The following is a 22,769-nucleotide window of genomic DNA, read 5'->3' on the forward strand; positions in this document are numbered from 1 at the left end:
GGAGAAGGAGGGAAAGGATCCTAGCCGGAGGGAACAGCATGTGCAAAATCCTGGGGCAAGACCAGAGAGCCCAGGGGGTTGGGCAGCAGAGGGAAGGCCTGTGTGGCCAGAGGGGAGGGGGAGGGGGAAGAAGGTTCACGGGGAGACTAAGGAGAGTCTGAGTCTCTGGGCTGAGGCCTTGCCAGGCGGCTGGGAGGTGTGCAGGTCTTCCGGGGGGAGTGAGGAGCCTATGGTGGGCTTGAAGGCACGGGCGGGCGGGCGGCATGACCAGGTTTGCAATTTCAGTATAACCTCTGGTGGCTGGGCCAGGATGGGCTTCGGGGAGGCTACTGCAGTGGTCTGAGCAGGGGTGCGAGCGGCAGTGGGCAAGAGGACAGAAGCAAGCGGAGCAGGGTCTCAGCTCTTGGGGGCCCGCTGTGGGGGACAGAGGCGGTGTGGCAGCTGGAAGAGGGGAGTCCCGTCTTCTGAGCTGGAGAACCCGGAGGAGCTACCTCGGAGTTCAGGAGAGACGGCCAGGGTGGAGACAAGAGCAGCAGGGCGGGTGGCCTGGGGGTCACCCAGAGAGAGCCCAGGACAGAGCTCCCGGGGACCTACCCACAGAGAGGCCACCCTTGGGCAGGAGCCGCGGGACAGGCCAGGGAGTGGGAGGGCCCCGGGGCCCGCAGCTCAGCGGACCCCATCCTCTCAGAAAGTTCCAGGAGAGCAAGGACTTTGTCCAGCCCCGGGTCTCTGGGGGCCCAGGGGTGCTCAGCAAACAGGTAGGGAATGAAGGAAGGAACTGTGATGAGGTCAGACAACAGGAAGCATTTTGGAGGGTGGAGTCCCCAGAGAAGGGAGCGAGCAGGCAGCACCCACCCCTCCAGCACCACCCCCAACTCGAGGACAAGCGGGAGGTTATTCTGGGGCCTCTGCCGGGTAAATATAGCCTCGGGACGGGGTGGGGGTGGGGTGGGGGGCCGGAGGTGGCTTCCTCGGTTTGTTTGGGGCACTTCCTTATAAGGCCGTGCAGTCTGAGGCGCCAGAGGGTGAGGTCAGGGGCTGAGCTCTCCGTTCAGCCAGGCTGATGCTGTCCCTGCTGCTGCCACCGCGGGGCCACCCGCCGGGTCTCCGAGGGAATCAAAGGCCTGGGCTTTGGGCTCGGGCCAAGGGAGCTCTGAGTGGGGCCTTTTAAAGGGCTGTCAGGCTTCCTGCCCGGCTGTGCGCGCCCAGTGCAGGGGTGGGGAGGGTGTCGTCCAGGGTCCTCTGAGAAGGCAGCGCTGGGGCTCTGCTTTTCCCCTCAGAGCCCCGCGGCCGGAGGCTCCATGAGGCTGTGGCTCCCTGGGGTCTAACCTTACACCTCCCGCTGCAGGCTGCCCCTCTCGATGGGGCCTCTTCAGATCAAACACTTGAGTTCATCCATTGCTTCCAAAGGCCCTGGCCCCTCAAGCTCCCTGCGCAGCCCCCCCCACCGGCCCCTCCTGGGGGACCAGCTGCTGCCGCTTGACCCTTTGGTGTCCCAGCTGCTGTGTCTGCAGGGGCATCCTCGGCAGGCAGGGAAGAAGGAATGTGGTTTAATTTCAGCTGGAATGTGCCCTCTGGGCTGCCCACAGCAAGGCGAGGGGACGGAGACCAAGCCCACCCGAGCCCAGGAAACCCAAGAAGACTCTGGGCTTGGGGACGGGCCCCCGGGTCCCCCTGGGCCCCGCTCCCACCCTGCAGCGGAGGCTCTGCTGGGGTGGGGGACGGGTCCCACAGCGGGATGGGTCTCCCTGGGAGCTGGGGAAAGAGATGCTTCTTGTGAATGCAGCAGCGCGAGTGGGTAAAGAAAGGACCCAGGCACCTGTTCCTAAGTCCACGGGCCCACCTTAGAAAGACAGAAGAGTCTCAAGGGACTGAACCAGGAAAAGGGACTGAATGAAGGAGGAGGGACAGAATGGCCTAAGGCGAGGCCCCCACCCCCCAAGTCTGCGGCAGGAAGCAGAGGGAAACCAGGAGCTGCTTCCTGTCTCACATCCAGGTCTCTGCTTCTGTCCCCGCGGGGGGGCCCCTTTCCAACCGAGCACCCCCACATTCAGATCACACTCGTCTCTTCTCCAAATTCCAGGAGCAGTGGGCCTGGCTCCTGCTTTCCCGCGCCTTCCCCCGGCCCCATCCTTCCTGGGTTCCCAGGGTGGACGGCCCTCCTGTAACCTGACAACGGGAGGGGGCCCAGACCCCAGAGGCCCCTCCAGTCTTGGCCAGGAGCCACAAGCTCCCCTCCTCCAGTGCCATTCACCCTGCCCACCCCCATGACTCAGCTGCGGCTCCAGAAATAAACCGAGGCAGATGCCAGGGGCCACCGTCGAGGAAGAGCTCTCAGCAGCTGTGGGCTCAGCTGCTGACCAGCCAGGGCCCCAGGGTCCCAGGAAGGGTGGCTGGAGGCTTCGGGGCGGGGGAGATGCCTCACCGGCTCTGGCCCCTCCCGGGCCCTTGCTCAGCCTTGCTCACCACTCACAAGCCCACTCTCTCCCTGTCTCCCCCGGTTTTGCCTCTCCACATCTGCTACCTGCTTTGCTCCCTCTCCCTGGTTCCTTGCCAACTCCCAAATCCCTTGGTCTCTCCTGGGCTCCTTCCTCTTCTGTTCACCTCACATGTCACAGAGAACTTCAGCTCACCTTGATGGGGAAACTGAGGCACAGAGAGATGTCCCCTGCCAACGCTCCTAAGAGTCCCTAGACACCTCTTGGGGGTCCACAGAACACAGGCCAGGGGGCTGTGGACTGCTCCCCTTAAATGCCCCAGTCCCAAGTGGTCAACAGCCCTCCCTGAGCTAACACGCTAGCCAAAGACTAAAGGAAAACCGTCAGGGAATAAACACACAGGCTGCAGACCCACCCACTCAGACGATTACTTAGAGGCCAGAGTCCTCCGGTGGGCGAGCTTCCTCACATTCTTCTTCTTTCCCCCTCTTTTCCCTGTCTGTCCTCCCCCTCCCCCCCCCTTCCTTGTGCTCTGCTGCTGAGTCTTTCAGTTCTTCCTTCCCAGGAGGAAGGCGGCTGCTTTGCAGCAGGCAGAGTGGAAGTGAGATCTCAGGAAGGACCGTGTGGTCTGGGGGAGGCAGATGGGAGCCAGGGCACCCGGGTCCTCACTTCAAGCAGGGATCGGACCGCAGTCCGCAGGGTGAGCCCTCCCACCCCCGGGGGTCTGACCGGCTGAGCATTTTTGTTAAGTCTTTGGGCAGCCAGGACAATGGGGCCCTTTCTCTCCCTGCGCAGGAGACAGTCCTACAGATGCGGCTGAGGCTGGGACAAAGGCCCCAGTGAGGTCAGGGCAGTGTGTGGGAGTTGGGGGTGGGGAGGTGGGGAGGTGGGGACGGGGGAGGAAGGGGGAGGTGGGCTAGGGGTCAGAGCAGTCTGGGGGAATGCCAGGGACCATGGCAGTGGGAGGGCATCTGGACAGCCCATCTCACCGAGCCCTCAGGCCCCTCTGCGATGGCAGAGCCCCTAAGGCCAGGCCTCCTTCTCCACTTATATCCATTCACTCTGACCTCCTCCCAAGAGAACAGGAAGCCCTAAGGGGTCCCCACGTTAGACATGTGGGAAAAAGAAGGTAACCACACATAGGGGGCTCGGCAGTTCCCAGAGGTGCAGGGTGGGCCCCCCATGAGCATGAGGTGCTGATCCCCCTCCCCAGCCATCTCCCCTGGCCCCCCACGTGCGTACACACACGCACACGCACGCGCCCGCACGCGCGTGCGCTTGGGTCAGGGCTGGATTCCGTTCACAGTGCTGAATCATCCCTGCAGCAGCTCCCCCTCCTCCAGGAAGCCCAACAAAGCCAGGAGAAGGCTTCCATTTCCGGCAGACTTGCTACAGCAGCTAGCAGGTGTTGGGGAGGGGGGAGGACTCCAGTTCCAGCCCTGTGTCAACCTCTGGAACTCTCCTCAACCACACATCAGACGGTGGACCCCTGCCTACAGCTGTGGGGGCGATTCAGTGAGGAAGTGTTGGTGACGGACCGGGAAACCAAAGCCCCTCCAGCTGCCCGCCAGGAGCCCTCCGGGGGATCCCCCTGCCGTCTCAACTCCATCTCTGTGAGGATCTGTTTCTCAGACAGCCCCCCTTAGGAGCCCAGGGACAGGCACTGCCCCTTCCTCAGCCTTCTCTTCAGGCGCTACCTTCAAGGGGCCACCTTGGTCTTGACCCACTCAATTCCAGCTAAACGCCTGACATCCCTAACAATGCACTGACGAGGCAATCGCAGGGTAGTACAGAACGAAGTGGGGTCTACTCTGGCCCCAGGATCATTTTCCTCCCTGTAGCTCCTGAAGAAACAGCCCCATTCCCTCGCCATGGTGGGTGGGTTGTGTGGGGAGGGCCAAGGGTGGGGCAGGTGAGCCCTGGTGAGGAGAGGAGTGCGGGGTGTGTGGGCCTGGAAGTCACGCTGGCATCCCAGAGACAAGCCGGCTTGGCGTCTCCGTGCAGGGTGGAGAAGGCCCAGGAGCCGGGCAGCGCGGCACCCGTCCGGCCTCGCCTCGCTGTGTCTGGGTCTCTCCCCACGGCTCCCGGCCCTCTTGCTCCTCTGGTCTGTCTCCCGTCTCTGAGGTGCGCAGGTTTTCCCGACTTCCAGGAAAAGGAATCAGAACTGCCCTGTGGGTGAGTGATGAAGGGCAGGCGCCAGCAGACGCGTGTGCGCGTGGCGGTGTGTGCATGCGTGTGACTGTATCCCGGGGGCCCGGCTCCGCGGCGGCAGGGGTCCCCCCCCCCCGCGAAGGCACAGTGCCGTGCGCCGCGGTGAGGTACACACGCACTCACGGCCCGTCCTCCTCTCCCCAGTTCTGAGAGTGACCTCACCATCCCAACCTCCGCTGACTCACAGCCCCCGGGGCCGGCGCAGCCTGACCGGAAGTCACCCTCCGCCCGCCAGCCCGCTACCCCCTTCCCCACCCTGGCTGCTCCGAACGAGAGGTCGCGGCGCCCCCTGGCGGCCTCCCTGACTCCTGCGGCTCCTCCCGCCCGGCCCCACTCACGCACGCGCACACGGCACTCTCAGACTGCCTTGCCTGCGTCCGCAGCGCCCTCTGCCGGTCACAGCCGGGAGAACTACCAGGTCCTTCCCGGAGCCCAGCGCACAAGCCGGGCTGGGGACGCCTCCCCGGCCCTTGTGGTGCTGCCCCATTCTCCCGTCTCTGCTTCCTCTGCTGGAAGTAAGCCCTCCTGCAGTGTGGCCCCCGGACCTGCATTCACTTCACCCTCACCCTTGAGAGAAACCCCCCACTTTGGGAACCTCCGAACTGGGCCACCAAGGCACTGGCCTCCCCGCCTTCCTCTGTGGGCCCTCTGTCCCTCTCCGTCCCCAGACTGTCCAGGTCTGCTTGACTGGGCACTCTGTCACTCCGGCTCCTTCCAAACGCCCTGATCCTGTCCCCCAGGCCTCTGAGCGCCTTCACTCCGTGATTCGGTACTGGGCCACTCTTCCGTGCCAGCACTGTTCTCTGCACTGACACCCTGGGGATTCTCTGACCTTCAGAATCTAATCAGTATCCTGGGAGCCCCAGCCCAGGCCCACTCTCCTCTCTTTCTCTCTCGCACTCAGAAGCCTCAAACACAGCTTTATTTCCTGCTGGTTATACAGGTACCCCATCCTGCAAACCCGTGCCCCGGGAAATCTGAGAGTGGGTGGACCACGTGCCTCCCAGGGGAACAGACGAGACAGGATGGCAAGGAGGGGGCAGTTGAGGCACTCAGGGTCTTCCTTGAGGCCCTGGAGTGGGGGGAACCTGATGCCCAGGGTAGGGGTGAGGGGGAGCTGCCCAGGTACTTCCCACAAAGCCATGGACTCCAGCTCCACCCCTCTCCTGTGGTCACTTCCTGCAGTGGGAAGAAGGTGGGGGGGAGAGGGCAGTGTTGAAGGCCTTGCTCTCTAGGGACCCGGAGCAGGACTGGGAGGAGGGGTCAGCAGTGCCTTCCAGCGTCCCAGGAACCTCCCTTGATGTCCTTCTGGGGCCTTCAGTGGGTGCAGAGCTCGAGCCTGGGAAAGACACGCACACTCACCCTCTATGCTGGGCTCCTCCCTGTGTCTCAGAGCCTGCCCTCTGGGGTTATGATCTCATCAAAACACTTGCCCAGGCCAGAGTGTGGCCAATACTCTCAGACTTCGGCACTGAAAGGGACCCCAGAGCATCCACCCCACCCCCCGTTGCCTCAGAAGCCTGCAGCGACGGCTGCAAGGTCCCACAGTCAGTGGCTGGCGGAACTGGGACTAGAGCCCAGGGCCACTGTTGGCTAGTCCCCCACTGGCATCCTCCCAGCACTCACAGGCCTGCGGGGCACACAGGAGATCTGGGGGGGCTCCCAGCGACCGTTCTCCTGGCAGCGGATCAGTGGCAGGTTGCGCTGGGTCAGGCCCTCCCGGCACCGGTAACGAAGCACCGTGTCTACTTCATAGCGCAGCCGTGGGCGGCCAAACACTTGAGCCAGGGGCAGCTCTGGTGGAGGCCCACAGGACACTGCAGGGGGGACACGGTCAAGAACTGGGAGCCTGGCTCTGTGGGTGACAGTTCCCAGAATCGGGATGTGGGGGGGGAGGGCCACAATGTGATGCAAAAAAGAGCAGAGGTTCCTAGTGGACCCACCTCATTTGTTATCTCCCCCTTGCCCGTGGCCTGAGACACATTTCTGACTCCTCTGTAGCTTTGCCCCCTCCTCCTACACACACACCAGTCGCAGGTCGTCTCGGCTCCCCTCCTCCCCCTTGCCAGGCCTCACCCAGCCCCATCTTGCAGGTGTAGGACAGGTGGTAGTTGCAGGGTACATCACTCCATTGTCCCTGATCATGCCACACCATGACCACGCAGTTCTCTCCGGACAGGAAGTAGCTGTCAGGCTGCCCAGGATTCCAGTTCTCATAGAGCTGGGGGGACGCGGTGGGGGGGGGGGGGAGGGGGAGAGATGGACCTAGAGGGCCCGAGAAGGAGGGTGGGAGGGGCACTAGAAAACAGGGGGCCCAGAAGGTGAAAGGACAGGTCGCGGGCTTTGGGGGAAGGGATGATGGGAGGAGAGAGGAACGCAAGGAAGGGAGGCCGGCCCAGAGAGAAGAGGGACAGAGAAGGGGCCAGGAAAAGGAGAGCAAGGGATGAGGTCACTGGGGGTGGAGGGCAGAGGGGCTTGGAAGAAGCGACCTAGCCAGCTAAAGGGCAGCCGGAGCCTCTCACCAGGGGGACGCCATCTGACCACAGGAAATCGCCTTCGATGGTCCGGTCGTTGAGCCCGATCCACTGGTACTCGCGGTATCGACCTGGGGAGGAAGCGCGGGCGGCCGCAGGTGTGCAGTGAGCCCCGCTGCCAGCAGGTGGCGCCGCTCCGCGTTCCCGTCAGACCCAGCCCGCGCTTCCCGGTTTTCCTATGGGTCCGTCCAACCTCGGCCCGCGGACGCACAGAAGGCACGGCCCGGGCCGGGCGGAAGGGGTGGGGGTGAAGAAAAATATCAGCAGGGCCGGAAGAGGAAAACTGGAGAAAGAGTCGGGGAAGCCGATGGCAGGTGGCAGAGCCAGGGAGGCGGGGAGGGCCCGCAGGGGGCGTCGGGCGGGTGCAGGTGTACCTCCTGCGCCGGCCTCAGCCCGGTCCTGCTGAAGCCCCACTACCCACGCGTGCGGTGCGAGGGAGGGAGGGAGAACGGAAACCGGAAGGAATGAACGAAGTAAACCAAGTCCTGCGTACCCGGATTAATGGACAAGGGAGGTAATTAATTCACACACTCACTCGTGATTAATGATCGGTTAATGAGTGAGTAAGAGAGAGCAGGTGACGGGGGTCCCCTCCAGCCCCGCCCCCAGCCCACTGTTGATGAAGTCCTGCTCCTCGGGCGTGCTGATGCTGGCCAGGTGCGCGCCGTGCATCCGGCACTGGGTCTCTGCCTCCTCCCAACTGCTCCGCGTAGAGAAGTGCTTGTAGCAGGCCCCCTGGAAGACGTCCCAGCCGGGGCTGCAGAAGCGGAGGCCTGGGCACAGAGGGGTGGCTCACTGAGGCGGGAGGGGCAACGGGCCCCTCCTGCCGCCGCAGCCTCAGGGGGCGGGGCCAAGGGACAGGAGGCGGGGGGGGGGGCAAGGGCCCCAGGGAATGGGGGTGAGGAGGAGCCCCGAGAGGCCCCGGTGCACGGGGCCTTGATGGTTTCGTCCTCTGAGCGCCAGGGAGCAACGAGGCCGAGGGCGGGAGTCCCGGCCTGGGTCTCCGCAATCCTCCATCCTAGAGAAGGGCTGTGCTCTCCTCTCTTCCCAGGAGAGAACTGGCAAGTCCGGCCAGAGGCAGGTGCACGCTATGCACCCCTCGCTGGGGGACCACTTGAGAAAGGTATGTGTGGTCCACTTAACAGATGAGGAAATCGAGGCTAGGGCTCAGAGAGGTTATGTGATTTGCCTAAAATGGGGATTCATTAATGAGAAGGCCCAAACCGGTGCCCTCCCACTGGGGTGCAGAGCTAGCACACTGTGGCATGGTCCAGGCCGCAGCCCTTACCCCCCCCACCGCCCCTCAACACACTCACCAACATCACACAGGTCCCCCCCATAGCCAGGCAAACACAGGCAGCGGATCCCCTCCTCCTCCTCCAAGCACGTCCCACCATTGTGGCAGGGGCTGGGGACACAGTCACCTGAGGGGGGGAGAGAAGTGAGGTGGGGGAGCAGGGGGCACAGCTCCGCAGCCTGAGCCCCCCCCCAGAAGAGGGTTCAGAGAGCCCACAGCCCCGACCTCCTTGTCTTGGGAGCTCTCACGGCACCTTAAAAGTCAGCCCAGCCCTAAATTCTGGGTTCCTCTCCCATGCTGACCCCCCTCAGCACCCCCGCTTCAGCATCGACTCAGCCCTGTGCTGGCCATTGCCGTGGCCACCAGTGTGGACCCAGGGTAACGGGCTGGGGGAAAGTGGCCAGGACCCAACCCCACGAAAGGGAAAGACCCTGGGCTGTGGGTCATGAGAGCGGGACTCTCATCTGGCTCCTGGATCTGCTGAGTGACATTGCGCAGGTCACTTTACCTCTCTGGGCCTGGAGGCTAGTCCCCCACCCGCTTGTCTTGGGGCCAGGTCCCTGACAGTTCTGTACAGTTTAGGTGGGCTGGGTGAAACCGGAGGAGAGGACAGCCACCGTAGCGACAGAGAGCTGAAGCTGGTCCCTTACAGCTTCTGGGACCTGACATTCGGGGGGATGGGGGCAGGCTAGCTATTCCTTCTGCTGTCTACAGGAGCGGGTAGAGTCAACCCCAGAAGCACAAATGGGAAGCACTATCACAGTGAAGAACCAACGTTATTTCCCTGACTCTAATGCCCTAATCGCCCCCCCACCCCCCAGGAATGAAGCTGTGGGCTCCCACATTCCTACCTCACACTCTCTCAGCACCGTGCAGCCTCTTGCCTGACCTTCTTATCTCCCCAGACTCCCCGCCACTTCGGGCTTTCTGCACGTTCCCCAGGCTAGAAACACCTCCGATCCATCTCTCTCCCTTCTCTGGCACTCTCTCCTCCAGGCAGTCTTCTTAGACTGACCCAGGACCCTGAAGGCCTGCCATCTGTTGTCTGGCTGTGTCACCTGGCTTCTCCTCTGGACTCTCCTCCTTTGGATCCTGGGATGGGAGGTGGCTGCCCTTTGACCAGGCCTGAGGGCTAGATGGGCAGATTTCACTCCTTCTGGTCCAGGAAGGGGAAGATGGCCCCACAGACTGACAGTGCAAGGCTGGGCTCTCAGCCTGGGAGGGGAAATCAGCCCTGAGCAGGACTCTCCAGACTGGGCCGTACCCCTAGCAGCCAAGGGCAAGGCCCACTGTGCTTCCCTCAGCCTGGAAGGGGGAGGAGAAGCTGGAGGTGATCCCAAGAATTTTGCTGGGATGACCTAGCTGTTTGGGGTGAAATGAACCAGCTGTTCCAGCCCCCGCCCCCCCCATCACCTCCCCTTCTGGCCTGCCAATAGTTTCTTCCCAGCTGCCAGCAGTAGTGCCCCGGGCAAAGGGGGAGGGGAGCTGTTTTACTTAACCCATGAAGCACTGGGCCCCACAGAGGGTAGGCGTCCTGAAGCCCCTTCCATTCCTCACACTTTCCTGGGGGACAGAGACTTCTAAACTTGCTTCCCCACCCAGGCCATGAGGTCCCTCCCCTGGCTGTGGGGGGCAGAACCTGACCCAGGACGGACAGAGTGGACGTGAAGGAACTCTTCTGGAGACGTTCTGCTCTTCCTTCCTCCCCCTCTTGGGGGCCACCTACTACACAGGACCAGAAAGCTCTTCCCTCCTGCTGCAATAGCAGGCCAGAGGACACCCCTCCGCCTCCCGGTGGGGTAACTAAGATACCGCAGAGACTCCACTGCTGCTTCTCTTCCCACCAAACCCCCTCCCAACCCACACAGCACTGAACTCCAAGGCCAGCTGGGCAGGGAGCCAATGGTTGAAATGGGCGAGGCTGGGTGTGACGCAGGGGCCCCTAGCCCACCCTGGACCATCTAGGAAGGACGGTCCTGGGACTGGGAGGACTCCAGCCTTCTCCAGAGTCTCCACTGGGAAGCTCAACCTTCCCTGTGTCAGTGGGGCTTCTCTCAGACCCCAGAACCTAACTCTGCACTCCTTCCCCTCTACATTTCCTCTCCATCCTCGCCTCCTGGTTTGTGTCTTCTCCAGCATCAGGGACTTTGAGATCCTTTGGGTTCAAGGAGAGTGAGGCCATTCTTCCGAGGGGTGAGGTGGTCATTAGTGCAGGGGCCAGTGGAGGAGGGGGTGGCTGTGGGCAGTGGGATGAAAGTTAGATCCTGTCCCCCTGCTGAGTTGCGGTGGGGGAGGCTGGGGTACCCGGGTGCCAGGGATGGGCTTCTACACTAAGGTGGACTTTCTCCATCACTAGTCTGTATGTATAGTTCTAGAAGGGAGCCGCCAAGATGGATCAGAAATGAATACAAGTGCACACACACTCTCTCTCAGGCTGGCGGAGGTTTCTCCCCATCAGGAGTGAGGGACTACAACTCCCAGCAGTCCCGTGGACTGATGGACAGCGACTCCTCTGTACATTCAGATTTGGGCCCTTGGCTGTCAGGAAGGAAGGCAGAGGAGAGCCTGAGAGGGGAGGATGAGGGACCAGTGAGCGTGTTAGAAGGGAGGACAGGAAAGGGCACTCGCTGAGGATGAAGAGGAGGAGGCAGAGAGGCGCGGAGAGCAAGGGAGAGAGGAGAGGGAGAGATGGGGTGCGAAGGGGAGCATCCGAGAGCTGCCCGCAACACAAATCCAAGGGATGAAAAGGGCAGACAGCTGGGGATGGAGACAGAGGGTGCCAGAGTTTTGGTTATAAAGTGGTTTAATAGAGATTTATTTCCAAGGCTTGTTTTCCATGAAACAGTCGAAAAAATACTTCACAGAAGTAGTCGCTTAAGGCTCTGTGGGGATAAGGGCTCTCCTAGACCCCAGAGGCTGAGGGCAGGGATGGAATCCCAGGCTTCCCTGATATCAATGGGGTGGCTGAAGGGAATGGCACACAGGAGGGGGAGAGGGTAGCAGGAGAGGGGCCTGGGCCCCGAAGAATACGATAAGCACCCAGGGCCCCTATGGTGCACGAGGCTGGGGGGCGATCTGTGGGGCCAGTGAGTCACAGGTGGAGAGTCAAGGGCAGGAAAGGGCCCCAGGTGGTCAGGGGTGAGGCTGGACTCACAGGGTGGGGCCATGGAGTTGGGGGTCATGAGGTGAGAAGTCAGAGAGCGGGGATGGCTGTCAGAGGTGCGGCATCCAAGACTGGACACCCGTAGGTAGAGGTGTGTAGGAGAACGAAGGCAAAGGAGAGGAGAGGCTGGGACAATGGGGGTTAAAGGGCCATAGGTCATGTGACCCAGAGCTTCAGGGGGAGAAAGGGAAGGAGGAGAAAGAGGAAGGTCGAGCCTTGGGCAAAGTTACCTGATGAGGGGGCCACGGCCACTCCACCTTGGCTGGCGCTGTCAGTGGGCAGCACTGGCTGAACCCGCACTGAGGTCCCTGTTGGGACAGTTCTTCCAGAATTCTCTTCAGAGGGGGCCTCCAGTTCCCTGGCACCCTCAGGGGCCTGTGTGGCTGGAAGCAGGGCAAGGGTATCCTCAGAGCTCCCTGTCTCCTCATTCTCTCCTCGAGGGACCCCGGACAGCTCAGGACCACCAGCCTCCTCCCCCACCTCTCTCTCCCCGACCGGAGTGGAAGGTGGCGGGGATGCCAGTTTCCCGTTCCTGGGAGTGGGTAGAGTCTCAGTGGGTGGTCCAAGGACCCTTGGAGGCCTGGGAGCCTCTGGCTCTCCATCGGGAGGTGGTGATGCACCAGGCTGTAGGACTGCACTCGCTGGTGGTGGGGATGCGTGGGAGAGCGATTCCTCTAGGGCTAGCTCAGTGTGGAGAGGAGTCTCTGGGTCTGGGCTGCTGAGCTCGCTGGGCCAGGCCCACAGGGCCTCATCTTCCGCCTCCACCTCTTCCTCCTCTTCTTTCTCTTCTTCATCCGTGTATTTCTCTTCCTCCTCCAAAGCCTTGCCTTCCTCTTCTGAGGACCCCAGGGGAGGTACAATGGATTGCGCTTCGAATTCTAGACAAAGCACAGATGGTTCAGCACCAGGGACAGCACCAGCCCCCGACCGGAAGACTGCAGGGGAGGGGTGGGAAGGGGAGGCCTGGGGGCGAGGGGAAAGCCTGCCCCTGGGATAGGCTGTCTTTGCTCCCCACCAGAAGACCTTCAGCTTGAGCAGCAATACTGAGACTACCTGGAGAAGGCTCTGTGAGCCCTCATTAGCCCAGGAAAAGAACACAGTCATTGTATCTCTTTCTCCCAGGCTTGAAATCCTCTAGTCTATTTTGGGTAGCTAAGGGGGAGGAGAGAACAAAGGAGGAGCACCCTCCTTCCAAGACCCAGAGAGTTGGGAGTGGAATGTGCTGGAAAGGCAAGGGTTGGGAGAGTACTGGAGAGATGCCCCGCATCAACAAGATGCTGAGAGAGAACAGGACAAGTCGTGCCAGCCGTAAGCCCAGCAGCACCCTGGGCTTCACCCTCACCCCCACCTTCTCTTGCTAGGGGACTCCAGTTACCGAGGAGGGTCCTCGGGGCCTCTGCTGGGTCTTCTGGAGTGGAGCTTCCATCCGCGCCATCCTCCACGATGGGGATGGAGTAAATGGCTCCCCGGGACTCACTCTCCACAGCTTCCTGAGGCAGCTGAAGTTCCTCCAGGGTCTCTGTCACCGTGACAATGGCCTCCAGCCCATCAGAGGCTGGGTCCATTGCTGGGTCGGAGGCCTCAGGCGTGGCGGACGGCTGGGGAGAGTCTGTGTCAGGAGGGAAGTGCCAGTGGGAGGTTAACCAGGTGGCTCTGCCCTCTAGCCACAGCCGTGGACAGGCCCACAGTCTCTGCACTAGACTCAAAGACCATGAGATTCTCTCAGTTCTCACTCATCCCTCCTGTGGAGGACCCAGGGGACCCAGGGAGCACTGCAGAAGTTCATCACTTGTTCCTCAAGAATTAACCAAGGGCCCACCCTGTGACATGCCAAGCATTCTTCTGGGCACTGAGGATACAGTGAAGAACAGACGGCAAGTCTCCTGCCCTAAGGGAGTTTAGAGCCTAGCTACAGATAACAAACAAAAAAACATATATTATAATGTTATCATATAAAGAACAATTAGGCAGAGTCAGGAGACAGAATGGTGGGGAATACTACTTTAGATAGACTGGTCAGGAAAGGCTCAGGAGAGAGACAGTCCCTTGAGGAAGGAGATGGAGGCGGAAGGATGGAGAGGTGGTCTCAGCACCTGGGGACCCTGCTCTTGGAGCAAGGTGTGAGGGCTCCCAGCGCTCCCACGACTTTTGAAATGGAAGGGGACAGGCGGCCAACACCCAGGAGAGCTGAAGGGCGGAGTGCGGGAAGGACATTCAGCAGTCACCACCTGAGGGTCTCAGCATTGGGGCAGGAGGGCAAAGACAGGGGCTGCCCCCTCCTTCCGGGAGCTGCTCCCTTCAAACAACTGGAGCTTTAGAAAGGATTACCTTGTCTTTGGAGAAGAGAACCAAGATCAGAAAACCAATGAAGCGATGGTGGCATTGGGCTAAGAAAAGCCCCGAGGGCTGTGGGTGCTCAGCCAGACATGACGGCACAGCACGTCCTGCCCCCATCACCTGCTCCAGTGAGCCTTGCTCCTGCCAGGCGAGCAAAGCCATGCCCTTGCCCGCCTCTGTCCTCCACCTGTTCCCAACCGGTCATCCTCTCCCTCCCCCTCCTCTCCGTTCAGCTGCTCTTTCCAAGTCTTCCTGGGACAGTGCTCGGCACATAGCATGAGCAGTGCACAGACATGTTCATTGCAATTGTGATCATCATCATCATCCCTCTTCCAGTTGGCCTTCCCAGATGGACCTGCCTTCCTATGGACTTCACTTCCCCACCGCTCCCTTGCCCCGGGCTAAATATATTTGGAGATCTGTCCCAGCAGAAGTAATGCTTTTCTCTCAGTCCTTCCTCATGCTGGGAGCAAGGCATCTTATCTTCCCTTGGACTGGAGGCTCCCGTGGCAGAAGTGTCTTTCCCCTTCAGACCAGGAGCTCCCCAAAGGTAACGGGATTCTCCTTTCATTTCTGCCTCCAGCCCTGTACCAGTACTGTGGGCTCACAAGTGCGGTGAGGACCCAGACACCCCAGGACGTCAGCCACCCTTGATCTGGGCCTTGTGCCTCTGGGGGTTCCCAGGCACGGACTTCCCGTCAGCCCCCAATATAAGATGTGGTCAGAAAGCCATCTCTACACCCAACTGTCCTTGAGGACCTGCTCCCTGTGGGGGGAATCGTGTCTGTCCATCAACACTTGGTGGTTAAAGATCTGACGCCCTCAAGCTGAAGGTTCTGGAAGCCCCCGTGAGGGCTCTTGAGGGCACGATGTTAACTGGAGCAGACCATTCATTGGATTCAGAGAAGGTCCGTCATCTCTGCTCTACTAATGAGCTGACCAGAAATGGAAACCTCTCCAACCGCCCAGTTCGGAAGAGGTGGCTTTGACCCTGGAGAGGCAAGCCGTGGATGGCTGAAGGGAAGGCAGGTGAGGGGGTGCAGAGGCAGGTGCTCCCCGAGCCCACACAGCCCAAGCCAGAAGGCATAAGCAGAACGAGGACCCTAGGTGCCAAGCCGAGCGTCACCCAGGGCTCCTTCAGGCAAGCGGCAAAGACCCGAGAAACACAGGTCCGAGTCGCGGTGGGGCCCCGGCTCAGATCTGTGTCCCTGACAGAGAGAGGGCCGGCCTGTCTCAGCCTCTGCAGGGAGGCCGCTCACCTCGGAAGCAGTAGACGTTGAAGCGACTGTGCTTGTTGGGAAAGCCAGTCTGGTTGGGGAAGAGGAAGAGCGTCTTGACGCCCGGCAGGCCGCCCCCGCAGCGCTGGCTGGGCCTGACGATGGGGTAGCGCACGCTGCCATCAGCCAGCCAGCCTGGGCTGCAGCGGTCCAGGCCGCCATCCCAGGCTGCATACAGCTGGCCCGTGGTGGCGATCTCTGCACCCCGCTCCCGGCAGTATGCCCGTGCCTCCTCCAACGTCAGCTTGTCTGGAGGGGCGCCCAGGAACAGCTCTCCTGGGAGGGGAGATGAGGCTGGGTCACCGGAAGTTGGGAGCCCCTTCCACCCTGGGCTCCCGCAGAGACCCTCACCGGAAGTTGGGAGCCCCTTCCACCCTGGGCTCCCGCAGAGACCCTAGGCTGGCTTCTCCGGGCCTCTGTCTCCGCATCTGAGACATGGCGTCAACTACCCCATTTCAGGTCTAAGCTGGAGTAGAGCCTCGGGATAGATGTTACTACTCCAAGGGGCCTGGCCCCACATCCTCATCCGCAAAGAAGGAGTGAGGCCCAGAGATGCTAAGAGGTAGAGAGATGCGCGGCAGGTAGCAGCAGGGTGAGACCCAAAGCCAGTCACCGACCACCTGCCCAGGCTTTGGCCATGAACTTGCTTCCATGACGGTGTCTGCAGAGTGGGACCCGGGTTGTTTCTTTGGATGCCCCCTGGATGCCCGCTTGAACACATGAGGGATGACAGGTCCAGCAAGGCCCCAGGAGGACCTCTGGAGAGCACTGGATGAGGGCAGAGAACCCCGAGAACCCCTCCCCCCTGATCACCATTGAGGTCTTCGGCATAGCAGTAGACGTCATAGAGGTCGTCCGGGTCCACCACGCCATAGTTCCGGACCCCAGGGAAGCCATCCATGTCTCCATAACAGGCCTCTCGTGGGGTCTGTATGGGATACCTGGGAGCGAGTACAGACACCTTCATCAGGGAGCCCTCCAGGGATGCCCCTCCTGAACCACACTGCCTTTTAATGCAGCCAGCTGTCTCCCTGGTTCTGCAGGGACACCCCCCAGGGCAGGCCAACCTCATTGCCTGGAGGCAGGGGGCCCCGGATGGCTAGCCTGAGGCAGCAGGAAGCCCCCTGCAGAACCTGGGCCCACCTCAGACACAACTAGAAACCCCTGGTCCACAGCCCCCGACCCAGCTCACGGTCTGGTCCTCAGCCCCCCACCCACCTCACGGTCTGGTCGGAGAGCCAGCCAGCATCACACTGCTCATAGCCCCCGAGGTAGGCGGCGTAGAGCTGCTCCGGGGAGGCGATGCGGGCTCCGATGCGGGCACAGGCCTCCTGGGCGCCCACGAAAGAGAAAGCATAGCGGGCAGAGCCTTCCCGGTAGAGAAAGACGACCCCTGGGGGCAGAGAGGAGCCCTGAGGCGGGACCTCCCCACACCGGCCTCGCCTCACCCTCCTTGTCACTCCCCTGCACACAAAGGGTCAAGTCCAAATTGCGTTCAGTCTACAGCATGAGAGGGGCTTAAGTTAGACTGTGAGTAGGACTTCCTCCACCCGAAGAGAGAGGAGGCAACCAAGGCCTGTATCTGCTCACTCCTTTTCCAGCTCAGTGAGCGCCTTCCACATGTGCTTGCTTCCCCCCTCAGACTGAGGGCTCCCTCCCTGCGGGAACCTCCCTCTGTCCTGCCCCTCACCTTTGACCTTGACCTCCACCGCGTCGCTGCTGTCGTCTATGCCATGCTGCACCTCGCAGCGGTAGATGCCCGAGTCGTTGGGCCGCAGCTCGCTCAGCGCCAGGGACACGTCGGTGAGTGAGGCCGGGTAGGCGGGCAGCGCCACCCGGAACCGGTAGGCCTCGCTCACCTTGACGCGCAGCCCCCGCGCCACCAGCACCTCGGCCTCACGGCCCCCGGACAGGAAGGTCCACTTGACTCGCGGGGAGCCCAGCACGGCCCGGCGGCTCGGCGGCGGGCGCAGGTAGTGAACGTGGCACGGGATGGTGAGAGCGCCACCCAGCACGCCCTGCAGTGGCGCGTCGCCCGCGATGCGCACGCGGAAGGCCCGGTCCTCTGTGGGTGGGTGGGTGGATGGGGCAGGCTGGGACTTGGTGTGTGGGTCCGCAGGGTCCCACCCGGTTTCTGAGCCTGCCCCGGATCCCTCCCGCCCACCCCTCCCGCCTGCCCGCCTCTAGGACCCCAGACCCACCCGAGACCCTCTACAGATCCTTCCCCAAGTCTCCCAGTCAGTTCCTCCCAAGAGTGGCCCAGTACCACCCCAGGGTCCCCGGGGCCCACCCCAGGTCTAACCTGGTCCCCGGGTCCTCCAGCTCTGGCCTCAAAATTTCCCCTCTGTTTCCCTCAGACTCATCTTCAGGATTTCTCCCCACTCTACCCCTTTCTGCCTCCCAGCCCCATCCATTGGTCCCATACCCTAGAGATCAGCAGCCTTGCACCTACTGTCCCTTCCCGGCCCTCCCCCAAGTTTTCCCTGCCTTACGCAGAGCCCACAGCTCATCCCTTTATTTCCAAGTGTCCCAGACCGGACCTTTCCCCACATGCCCCCAATCCTCTCTCTCCCTGGGTCCTCCAAGGCCACCCCCTTCCACAGGGGCGATGCAGGAGACAGAGACAGTGGCCCTGAGTGGGGTTGCTTACCTGAGCTGTCCCCCTCCAGGGCATCAGCTGAGGCCGCAGGGCCCTGGGTCAGGGCCAGGGCTGCCAGCAGGAGCAGGAACAGTAGGGCCATGCTCAGGCTGGTGGAGGGACTTGAGGAGGAAAGACGGGGTTAGACTTCAAGACGGACTTCCCCTGGCTCCCGACCACATCCATATGGACTCACACATACTGTCACCCAAGAAGCCGCCCACTGTCCCCACCTCACTGTTAACTCCCTTGTTTCTGATCCTGTCTCCCCACCAGGGGATTCTTCCTAGGAATCAAGACCTGGGTTCTAGTCAACTTGCTGCGTGACTTAAGGCAAGTTCCTTAACCCCTTTGGGTCTTTGCTGACTTGTGAAGGAGCACCATGAACACGACCTCCTGGGTTGTGATGAAGCTCCGGGCTTTCGGGCACTTTCTATCCTAAAGCCCCTGTACAGACGCACAGCACCAGGCGCACCATAGGGGCTCAATAAATGCTTAAAGCATGAGTGGTGGGTGGTATCATACTTAGCAATTCCCTGTGCTCTTCCCATGCCAGACTCCTTCCTTGAGCCCAGAGCCTCCCCCTCCCCCAGTACCCCTCCAATATTCCCTTCCCATCCCTTCCTCCCTGAGTACTATAGCCACCTAGCCTCCTCTAGGAGGGCCTGCTAGGCTGAACCTGGGCAATGCACAACTTCTCTCTAGCCCTACCCCACTGTTACGTACAAGGAAACTCTTTACTCCTAGCATCCTCCACCCCCTCCTTGGCTGCCTTCTCCCTTCTTCCCAGCCTTCCTTTCTGCCTGGCACGGGCTTTCCCACCGGATCTCCTGGCTCAGAAACCAGCTGGGACAAAGCCCCTGTCTCTGCCAGTCTGGCCTCCATCCAGCCTCTCCCTTCCCCCACCCCAGCCCTCGGCTGGGGGGTGGGCTAAAGGACGGTGAGACTAAAGGGCAGAGGCCTTTTCCCTCTTGCCCTTGGTTATCAGACACTCTGAGAACCCAGAATAGTCCTCTGAAGATCTCAAGGCAGTTATGCTTTCATAATGGAGGGATGGGGGGGATGACATTGAGAAATGGGACCCAGAGAGGGACAGGGCTGACCCTGGTCCCCAGCAAAGCCAAGTCAGGTACCCGGCCAATGCGCCTGAGGGAGGGAAGGCTGCAGAGCTGGTGTCTAACAACAGCTGTAAGGGTTGGGCTAGTAGAAAAGCATGAAGACCCAGGTCTACCATGGACTAGGCCCACGGTGCTGCAGGAGGGATGCAAGTTAGACTACAGGCAAGACTTCCTAGCGATCAGGTTCATTCCCACTCCAGGCCCATTGTTCAACCTCCATCTACTTTGCCCTCTCAGGCTCTGCCTTCCTGCATGTCTGCCCCTTCCTGAGCCTGAGCTGCCGGGAAATTTCTCTCTTCTCCCAAATTCTCCCTGGGATCTCAGTTCCTCCTTGGAATGCCTCCCACCTACGACACCTCCATTCCCCCCACTCCAGCTGGGCTTCATCTCCTCAGGGTCAGACTTGGGGAAGGAGTGACAGGAGCCAGACGTCCAGGGTCTCTCTCCATGGGGCCAGATCAGAGGCTGCGGAGACCAGCTCTGGGCATGGGGGCCCTTGGGAGGACTGCTTTCCGGGGTAGGAGGGGGGGACCACTTGGCATGAGCAGCCAGTGCCTGCCGGGCGCTGGACAGACTGTTTGCCTTGCATTTGAGCTGGGCCAGGTCTTGGGCCAGGCCCCTTTCTGGAGCCCTCCCTCCCCTCTCTTCGGGCTGGAGCTGGAGCTGCTCACAGACCTGGGTCCCAGCTCTCTGACAGGTGGCCCAGAAACCCATATATCTGGAGCCACTCTGGGACCCACACCCTGGACCCTCCTTTCACCTCTGTTTTGAAGGTGAGGGAATGAAGGGAGAAGGTCTGAGGCTGATGAAGCCCTGGCCACACTGTAATATGGGGGTCGCCCCACCCCCACCTCCAGGAATGGGAGTCACTGAACAGAGGGGCCAAGAGGGTGCCTGGATTATATGGTTCTCATGATCAGAGGCTTCTGCCCTGTCCCCCAGCCCACTGCCAATCCCACCGAGCTTGGGCCTCGGCTCCATCCCGGTGTAGCTAGGCGTCCTGAGAAAACTATGGCATCGCCTCAACCGGCACTAGCCTCAGACCTGGGGTCGGGGTGGGGAGAAGGCCTTGGCCTTCTCCACCCCCTCTGCCGTCCTCCAGAGCGGGACCCCCTCCCCACCTCTAACTTAGAGAGCTCGGCATCAGCAGGCTTCCTGTCCCTTCTGCTGATGCCACACCATCCCTCTCTCCAGCTCATTCTTTCTTGCTCCAGCTCCAGGATTTCTGCCCTTGCCTTGCGTTTCCCAAGCTGTTTAGGAAACTTCCCTCTTGTTACATTATCATTCCTGTCTGACCAGGACGTCCAGCTCCCTCACAGGCTTTGCAGGCCCAATCCACAGAGGATTAAGATCAAGACCAGGTGGTAAGTGTGTGTGTGCGTGCACATGCGTACACACACCCAACACCCACCATCTCCATGCTGAATGCGCCCTCCAGCCCCGGCTGGCGGTCCAAGGTCTGCCCTGTGGGAACCAGGCTCCAGTACCCAGCAGAGGCAGCAGGAGGAAAGCTCTCACTGTCCCGTTAAAGGCGGCTGTGTGAGCAGCAGCCCGAACCTACACCACAGCAGCCAGGCATTGGCAGGGCCTGCAGGACTAGCTATAGACATTGCATAAATAGTCCTATTTATCGGAAGCACAACTAGTAATACAATTAGCAACATCACAGCCAAGCCACTGCAGCTCCTCCTAGTTCAGAATCTGTGAGGTGGATGCTGCCAAGTTAGCATCAGGCGCTGGTAATGCTGTGGGGCAGGGGTGGGTGGGCCATGGGTAACAGTGTCCCTTGATCTTACTGCTTTTATCTGGAATAGAAGTCATGCAGATATTAACGGTGCTAACAAAACTGACGGCAAATCTCTTGGTCCTGTTGGAAGCATGTGCGCACAGCTATTCCAAAAGCAGTTTGGGAGCGGGACATAAAAAGACCTGGCTGGGGGCGGGGCGGGGGGGGCGGGGTTGTCCCCAGCCCACCGGCAGTGCTAGAAAGGAAAACAGGAGTGGTAACCGGAATTCCAGCTAATGGTTACTGACCATCTACCTGAGCCAGGCCTCTTAAAAATGCTTCCCATGGGGCGCCTGGGTGGCTCAGTCGTTAAGCGGCTGCCTTCGGCTCAGGTCATGATCCCAGGGTCCTGGGATCGAGTCCCGCATCGGGCTCCCTGCTCAGCGGGGAGCCTGCTTCTCCCTCTCCCTCCGCCCCTGTTCGTGTTCCCTCTCTTGCTGTCTATCTCTCTCTGTCAAATAAATAAACAAAATCTTAAAAAAAAAAAATGCTTCCCATGGACAACCTTAACTTTGAGAAATACTGTCTGTGTACGTTCACACCGATGAGGAGCCCGAGGTTCAGGGAGGTCAACTAACTTGCCCAAGGTCACACAGCAAGTAAGTGGCAGAGTTGGGACCATCGGACCACCGGCTGTGGCTGCCCCGCGGGCTCCGGGGAGGGGCCCCCAGAAGGGGCTGCTTCCCGCTCCCCCCACCCCCGCCCGGCACAAAGTCGGAAGTCTGGGCTGGGGGCTGGCACCGGAGGGTGCAGCAGGGAGGCCGCGGGGACCCGGGGGGCGTTCCCATCAGCCCGCGGACTCTGGGACGCAGTCGGGCCGCAAGCGCCGGAAGGGTGCGGGCGGCAGGGCCGGAGGCGGCGGCAGGCGCTCGGGGACTGGCCTGGTCAGCCGGCCGGGGGCGCCGCGGGAGGCCAGTGCTGCGGGGTCCGGGCGCGGGGACCGCGGGCTGCCGGCGGGTGCCCGCCGCGCCCTCCCTCCCGGGTCCGGGCGGCCCGGCTGCGCTCGCGCTCACCTACCTGCAGGCGGCCGGGGGCCGGGGCGAGGGTGCTGCGCCGCCAAGTTTGCCGCCTCCTCCGGGCTGTCCTCCCGGCTCTCCTCCGGGTCCACTCTCGGTCCTGCGGCTGCACCCGACTGCGGCGGGCACTGCGCGGGCGCAGGGAGAGGCCGGGCCCGCAGAACGTTCGGAAGAGGGCGCCGGGCCGCCGGGCGCCGCACAAAACCCCCTTTCTTACCCCCGCCCCGCCCCTCCCCGGGGCCGCCCCGCCCCTCCCCGGGGCCGCCCCCGCCCCCTGGCCGGAGTCGCGGGGGGCCCGGGAAGGTCACGCGACCCGCTGCCTCCTCTGCGTCCGTCCCCGGCGGCAGCAGCGAGAGCAAGGGCGTGCGAAGTAGGACATCGTTCTGGAGAGGAGAGGCCAGGGACTTGGAGTAGGGGGGAGGGCAGAAGGGGCGGGGAGGGAGCGCTCGCGGAGCTGGAGGATGATGTTGCCGCTGGACGGATGGAAGTTAGACAGCCAGAGGGACTTCCCGTTGGGCAGGGGGCGACGAGGAGGGCCTCAGACTTGGACAGTAAGGGGAAGGATGAGAGGAGCAGAAAAACGGGGGAGGGAAGCTCTTTTTTGGAGGCAGGATGAGGTGCAAAGGACCATAGCCACCTCCCTGTCGGAAGCTCTGATTGGGTTTTGTCTCTGGTGGTGCTCCCACTCCCTGCACAGAGGAGGAGCTGACTTTGCAGCTGGAGGGATGGAGGTTAGACTGCAGATTCTCGGGTTAAGCAAAGCGAGTCAGGGCCTCTCCTGACGTGGTGTGGGGGAGGGGCAGCCCTGTGAATGGGCACACTGGTCCTGCAAACCAATGTGCAAAACACAGGCGTTGCTAGGAACACAGAGGGCCCGCTGGCCAGGGCTGTTGCCGATGAATGTGCCTCCTGGTGCCAGGGGGTGGGCCTTGAGTGCCGCCCAGCCTTGGGGGA

The 22,769-nt window shown here is 61.6% G+C and overlaps 1 protein-coding gene across 3 annotated transcripts; it reads right to left on the reverse strand.

Moving 5' to 3' along the window:
- Window positions 1-5,552: 5,552 nt before the first annotated feature.
- Window positions 5,553-22,027, reverse strand: BCAN (brevican). 3 transcript variants are annotated; one of them, XR_012376924.1, is made up of 14 exons: window positions 21,817-22,027; window positions 17,908-18,017; window positions 16,948-17,322; window positions 16,476-16,650; window positions 16,071-16,198; window positions 15,240-15,533; window positions 13,019-13,252; window positions 11,874-12,521; window positions 8,500-8,607; window positions 7,798-7,956; window positions 7,172-7,254; window positions 6,726-6,870; window positions 6,276-6,504; window positions 5,553-5,988 (listed from the first exon to the last, which is right to left on the reverse strand). XR_012376924.1 is itself a non-coding variant. In XM_025858865.2 (14 exons), the coding sequence occupies exons 2-14, from the start codon at window positions 17,996-17,998 to the stop codon at window positions 5,881-5,883; spliced, it is 2,739 nt and encodes a 912-aa protein (XP_025714650.1). In that variant the 5' UTR covers window positions 17,999-18,017; window positions 21,817-22,023; the 3' UTR covers window positions 5,553-5,880. The 3 variants fall into 3 exon arrangements, 2 of the variants coding, with proteins under 2 accessions (XP_025714650.1, XP_073744658.1); XM_025858865.2 differs by having other exon boundaries at window positions 6,276-6,466; window positions 21,817-22,023; XM_073888557.1 differs by lacking the exon at window positions 21,817-22,027 and adding an exon at window positions 18,622-18,640 and having other exon boundaries at window positions 6,276-6,466.
- Window positions 22,028-22,769: the final 742 nt, after the last annotated feature.

Source organism: Callorhinus ursinus, unplaced genomic scaffold (assembly GCF_003265705.2).
Source record: "Callorhinus ursinus isolate GAN/ISIS: 27379988/994484 unplaced genomic scaffold, GSC_fseal_2.0 scaffold92, whole genome shotgun sequence".
NCBI lineage: Eukaryota > Metazoa > Chordata > Mammalia > Carnivora > Otariidae > Callorhinus > Callorhinus ursinus.

Coding starts and splice junctions, on each gene's coding strand:
- BCAN (XM_025858865.2), bottom strand. CDS start 17,998: ATGGCCCTACTGTTCCTGCTCCTGCTGGCAGCCCTGGCCCTGACCCAG. Junction 15,534..16,070: donor CTATGCCGAAGACCTCAATG/GTGATCAGGGGG, acceptor CTCCCCTCCCAG/GAGAGCTGTTCCTGGGCGCC. Junction 8,608..11,873: donor GGCCGTGGCCCCCTCATCAG/GTAACTTTGCCC, acceptor TCCCCCCCTCAG/GTGACTGTGTCCCCAGCCCC.